General features: G+C 32.7%; 1 protein-coding gene across 1 annotated transcript; it reads right to left on the bottom strand.

Annotated features, from left to right (window-relative positions):
* Window positions 1-670: 670 nt before the first annotated feature.
* Window positions 671-4,219, bottom strand: LOC118195298 (uncharacterized). The gene is made up of 3 exons (XM_085817832.1): window positions 3,966-4,219; window positions 2,831-3,265; window positions 671-1,051 (listed from the first exon to the last, which is right to left on the bottom strand). Exons 1-3 carry the CDS (start codon window positions 4,119-4,121, stop codon window positions 671-673), a joined length of 972 nt encoding a protein of 323 aa, XP_085673958.1. The 5' UTR covers window positions 4,122-4,219.
* Window positions 4,220-6,407: the final 2,188 nt, after the last annotated feature.

Below are 6,407 nucleotides of genomic sequence, written 5' to 3'. Positions count from 1 at the left end.
TTTGTAAGCATTTTGAAACATATAACTGTTACTTTGATAAAGTATTTTATCATGTTAACACCAAAATTATACCCAAATGATAAAAGTAGTGGCCACATAAAAACATAACGCAGACACTTTTTTACACAACAAATTAAGGGCAAGGAAATGAATTTTTCAATATTTCAAGTCAATTATAATGATAAAGAATCTTACCATATGTTAACACTAATTTGATATCCACATTAATAATAAGGACCATTTAAAATACAACCCAGACACTTATTTACATAGATGCATAGAAATGAATTTTTCGTTACTATTACTTTTCAAGTGATCTCAAGGTTAAACAGACAGCATACATGAGTAGAAAAAAAAAAAAAAATAAGGAATTCACAATAATGTGTAACAGTAACTGTTAGATGCGAAAATATTTTTTCAACAGAAATAAATCTGAACTAACATCACTAGGCTTTGCAATTAATTTTTTGTGTCTTGTTACATGCATTAAAGTTACTAAACTTACTAGTCTATGAAATACAGCATCATTTGAATTAAAACCTACATTTTTTAAATGTTTAATTGCTAAACACCCATTATATTTTTATTTATGCTTTAAAGTTTTCAATTTACGCACTTCTGCAATGCTTTTCTGGTTTAGTGTATCATTCTTTAATTTGCAATAATTATTTTAAAATGTGTTCGTTGATGACCAAAGAATCTGCTTTAACACTTTCTGCGACTCATGAGCTTTAGGGCAATCATCTAGATTTAAAAAAATGTCATTTTCTATCACTATGTCTAGAGTTAAGTTACATGCTATATCCCTCTGATTTGCAGAAAATAAAAATTCATTCTCAAATTCTTCAGATACAAGTCTTTGAATAACAACATAATTATATATTACTGAATTTAGTACATCAGGATGAGGATATAGAAGTCCTCTATCAAATCTTTTTATCCAAGACTGTCCTTCATTTTCTACAATTAATTCTTTATCAATAGTTAGATTGCCTTTACAAATATCACAGCTTAATAGTTTCACAACTTTATAACTACAGTAACCAGCTATCTACATTAAAATTGGTATGTCATTTTGAACATTTTGTATATCTTCATTTGTAATAGTTATTCTTCCTGAGAAAGTGCATCCAATATTTTCTTGCTCCAGAGATTCAATACACAGGTTTTTACAATTTAGATAAATAGGAATTCCTCCATACTTTGATGATTTAATAACAGTTGGCAGAAGACTTTGTAATCTTAATTTTGCTTCAGTTTCATATACTTGCCTTATAGAAATATTATGTTGTGAACCAGCCAGCTGTCTATATTTTCCGAATCTATTCTCTAGGAGATCTGTCTGAACTTTTCCTGGTAAAAAGTAAGTAAATTTTAGCTCCTCAATGCAATACCTTGCCATTTCGAGCAACGAATAGCTAGTATGTGTTAATGCAAAATGTGTTTCCTTAGTTAGTCCACCACTAGAACACCCTAAAAGTTTCCACTGATCTAACCACTCAAGTAACTTATTTAAATAAATATATCTAACATCATCATTTTGAACAGTTAACGGCTTTTGATACTCATTCATCTTATGGTGTCCTTTAAAGATACTTTTGACATTGACTATTGACCACCATGTAGATATAATTTTAATAAATTCAGCTGTTGTTTCGTAATTTAAAATACTATTTTCTTTACCAATAACCATTATTGCCTCTGCAAAACGACTGTCAAATATTTGTAATGCTAGCTTGACATTTTGTCTTTCCAAATTGGTTGGATACAGAACTTTCAGAGTCAAACCATAACTATATTTTACAATTCTGCCTGCCTCTAATGAATGGAGACTTTTTATGCATGCAAATGCCGCTGTTTCGACCTTGGAAAAATTTTCAAAATTTGGATAAAATAAACATTGCCCAGAAGTTTTTTGATTTATCCAGTTGTTCCTGACACACTTCAAGATGTGCACTGAGTCAATAACAAAAAATAGTGGCCGAGATAAGTCTGCAGGGTTTTTATACACAATACTAATTTTTGGAGGCATACAAAATAATGACATGGCTTTTTTATTTATTGAATTATTGTCAGAGACAATTGCCACAATTCTATAACCTATATTTTCTAAACCAATTATAATTTTCTTAAGATATTGATACAGATCCTCAGCATTTAATGATTTAACTGGTAACATATGTGCCACATCCTTGAAAGGTGATAATAAGCTACGTATCATAAAAACATAAGCACTTGTAGCAGCTTTTTCACAGTTGTAGGCCATGCCACACAAATTTCCTCCTTTAAAATCAAAACATGAATTTAAATGCACTTCATCCATCATAATAATTACAGTTTTATCATTTTCTTCTAAATCCTTGCATCTTTGTTTAACATATCCTAAAAAGTCATCATTAAATTGCTCAGTAATAGGATTAAGAGAAAACATTGAATAAATTCTACGAATAGTACGTGGATGGGGAATAGAAATGTAACCTGAATGTCGTAAAAACTTGTATGCATGCGGTGAGATCGAGTTTAACAAACTGCAAAAAATAAGTAAATCTGGAGTATATCGATACTTCTCTTTCTTTACATTTAGTTTATTTACTTGCTCTGAAAGGAAGTTCAGTTCAGTTTCTTTTTCAGGTAACACTCTTTTCAATTCTGAAAGCATATCATCCACAATTTGTATAGAATTCTTAATATATTCTTCATTTTGTAAGTTATGAGACAGACTTTCAACTTCCTTTAGTACTTCTAGAAACATATTTACATTACTAATTTTTAGAGGGAAAACAAATTTACCAATAGATTTTATAGCGATGTTTTTAATATAAACACATACTGTTAAATCCTCATTTATTACTACCGATTTCTGAATTTCTGGAGCTGGGTCACTTAAAATATCAAGTAACATAGTTGAATTTTCAGTATGTACAGTTGTCCAAAATGTTTCTAAAATCTGATGTTCTAGGCAATTATTGAATTCAATTAAACTTTCAAATGATCGTTCATTATCATACCGTTCTTTCATTTTCAAACTTTCTTCTATCGCTTTCTCCAGGTATTTCTCTTCTAAACGAGCTTTCTTCTTTTCTGGTGACATTCTCGATACAGAATTTGATGACATGTAGGATGGGCCATCAGGGAATTGAGAAGGTATGCATCCTTTTTTCAAACGTGGCCTAGAAATTGGGGCTTTAATTAACTTCGCTGATTTCTCATCATACATTTCGATTTCTCGTATTATTTCATCTGATCGAAAATGTAATTCACATACCTATAAAAGAAAATATTCAAAAATGAACTTGTCGTGAGTACAAAAGTTAGATGCATGTTAATATTTAGTAACAGAAGTCAATAAGCCCTATGATTTAAATAAATAATTTGATACATAAATACAAATTAAAAAACCAGTAATATCATTTCAATTACGTGTATAATTTAAGTAATTTGTAAAATCTGGAATGCTCATCATAATGATTACAGCTTTATTTACATTTAAAGAAAATTATATATTTGAGATAATTGTTTACAACAAACACTGGTTACCAAATACAAATAATTACCTTAAATACATCATACCAAACTTTCATATATCATTACAAAAATTTTAAAATGAAACCTATTATGATTACTTAGTAGTTCCTTGTCATATAAATTATGATAAATTTGGAATAACTACAGAATCTGCCTGCACAGTATACTAGAAAGCATTTACAAATTATTGGCATTTATGTAACTACTAAATTTAGAATTATTCCTGTTATATGGAACTTTATTTCATTCATAAAACTTTGAAGGAAAATATTTTTTTGAAATGATTAAAACAGGCAAGATTAAAATCTTTCAAACATAAAACTTCTTACCCACAGATCAAAATCTAATATCGTAAGCATAAACATCACATACCTATCAATAAAAGTAATAAAAAAATGTAAAGATACAAAACATAAAAAATGCAGTAAAATTGAACTTACTCTGGTATGTTTAGTAGGTTGAAAGCCATCTTTTCTTCGTAGACTCCTTATCCATTTCATCCGGAGTTCAGTCTCATTTGGAAACTTGAATACAGCCACTTTTGGTCCGTTTTTATAATTACCACGACATGTGGCTACAGCACATTTATGAGGCATCGTATGAAATTATAAAAGCACGAGACAATATATAAAAAAAGCACGAGACAATATAAAAACTCTGTCGCTAACGCAAATAACCGCTCCACGTTCGTCGCTCTTGGCTGCCAATGCCAATGATTTGAAAATTACGGAGTTCCTATGGTTCAAAACCATTTACCTCCTCATCATAATTACTAAAAGCGAGCAGAAATGAGAAAGATTTTGCATAAGTGAATTACTTGATGCACACTAGAGGGAGCCACTGGCTCAAGAAAGTTTAGGGATAGAGATGAGATAATAAAAACTTAAGAATCATAATAATTTTTATAAGTTTTTAGGTTTTATAATTTTTTTGTATTTTATATTTTATACTTTTTTTGGTTTTTATAAATTTTTATACACAATACAACACTAAAGCAGAAAGCGGAGAGGAAAGATTTTAAGATTAATAGGCTCATTGGCATGTGGCTTGTGTAGGATAGTGCAAATAATAAATATGAACGCGTTGAAAATATTCATAGGCAGATTTTAAAAATCTGCGGGAGATGTGATTCTATGCGAACAGATTGATAACTTTGCGTGAAGATCTTGGTTGCAAGTAGAGATGGTCATAAGCAATTATATGGCAGCTCGCTGAAGAGACTTCCTTCCCTCATGGCGCGGGAGCTGGAACTGATGTTGAGAGGGCGTGTCTTGCCCTTTTAGATGGAGGGTAGATGCCGAACTCTCGGCCAATCACGGCTCTTGGTCTCTTCTGTGAGCTGCGAATAGCAGGATCGTAGGCTGGCATCTGCTGAAGTGCTCGGTTATCAATCTGTTCAATTTTGAGGAATAAATTTTGACTATGTTTTTTGATAAGGTAATCAACAGGTTTAATGTTAAGGTCCGAATGAATCACATCTGTACGGACGTACCAAGCTGCGTTTAGGGCCATACGTAAGGTTTTACTTTGAAAAGATTGAAGTTTTTTCACATGAGTTTTTGCAGCAGTACCCCAGATTGTACATGCATACATAAAGACAGGTCTTATTATGGAAGTATAGAGAAGGATTTTGTTTTTAATTGACAGATTGCTCTTTCGAGCTAAAAATGGGTACAGTTGGGCTCTGGCACCTTTTGCTTTGTTGAGAACATTTTCGATGTGAAGGCGCCAGGTTAATTTTGAATCAAGTACAACTCCTAGGTACTTGTAAGAGTTTGACCAGGGAACATAGTCGTCAAAGAATTTAATATTAATGGAAGGGTACGGGAGGGGGCTACGTTTGAATATCATAGCAGCACATTTAGCAACATTAATTTTTATTTTCCAAGTGATGAGCCAGTGCTCAAGGCTAGAGAGATAACTCTGAATGTTTTGGACTAAGTTTTCCAGGCGTTTGTGTTGAGCTAGGATGGCCGTATCATCTGCATAAAGTGCAAGAGTGATACTTGGTGATTTTGGTATGTCATTTATGAAAATGTTGAACAAAATTGGGCCTAAAAGTGACCCTTGGGGGACGCCGCTTAGTATAGGACGGGGTGTCGAAATGATAGAATTAACTCGTACAGAAAAAGATCTATTAGTGAGGTACGAATTAATTATATGTATTAAATGGGCCGAAACGTCAAGTCGTATGAGCTTGATAATAATTCCTATATGCCAAGTCCTATCAAATGCTTTGGCTATGTCAAGAAATAAAGCGCCAGTAAGCATTTTGTTACGAAACCCTTCGTGAATGAACTCCACTGTCCTCAGCAGCTGGTGCGTGGTGCAGTGTTTTGCTCGAAATCCAAATTGTTCATCAATCAGAACGTTGTGATTTCGGAGAAAATCATTCAGGCGTTTAAGTAACACAAACTCGTATATCTTAGATAACGAGGATAGGAGGCTGATAGGTCTATAATTTTGAGGGTTAGAAAGGCTTTGGCCTGGTTTTGGAATAGGCACAATAAGTGTTTGTTTCCAGCTTTGAGGAAAATAGCAATGCTGTATCATAAAATTTATAAGCATTACTAAGAAAAATAGATACTGGGTGGGTAAATTTTTAATCATACGATTAGAAATAGAGTCCATACCAGGGGCTTTTTTGGGTTTGAGCTTGGTAATGTATTCGCTTACCTCGCTCATGGATGTATATTGTATTTCTCTCGCAAAAGGCGAGGAGAGGAAACGTTCAACATCTTGTGGGAAAGAACTTGCGCTGTTCGCAAAAATTCCTTCATTATGTGGTGTAAATTGAGTTTGAAGAGAATCCGCAATTAATTCGGATTTCTCAGCGTCTGTGTGAGCCACCACTGCATCCGTAGCTAAGGACGGAGTGTTAG

The sequence above is a fragment of the Stegodyphus dumicola genome, chromosome 5 (genome assembly GCF_044657685.1).
Source record: "Stegodyphus dumicola isolate Sdum_Otavi_A_Nest chromosome 5, ASM4465768v1".
Lineage (NCBI taxonomy): Eukaryota > Metazoa > Arthropoda > Arachnida > Araneae > Eresidae > Stegodyphus > Stegodyphus dumicola.
Note: the sequence above shows the minus strand (reverse complement) of the source record. Positions and strands in the feature narration are given on the sequence as shown.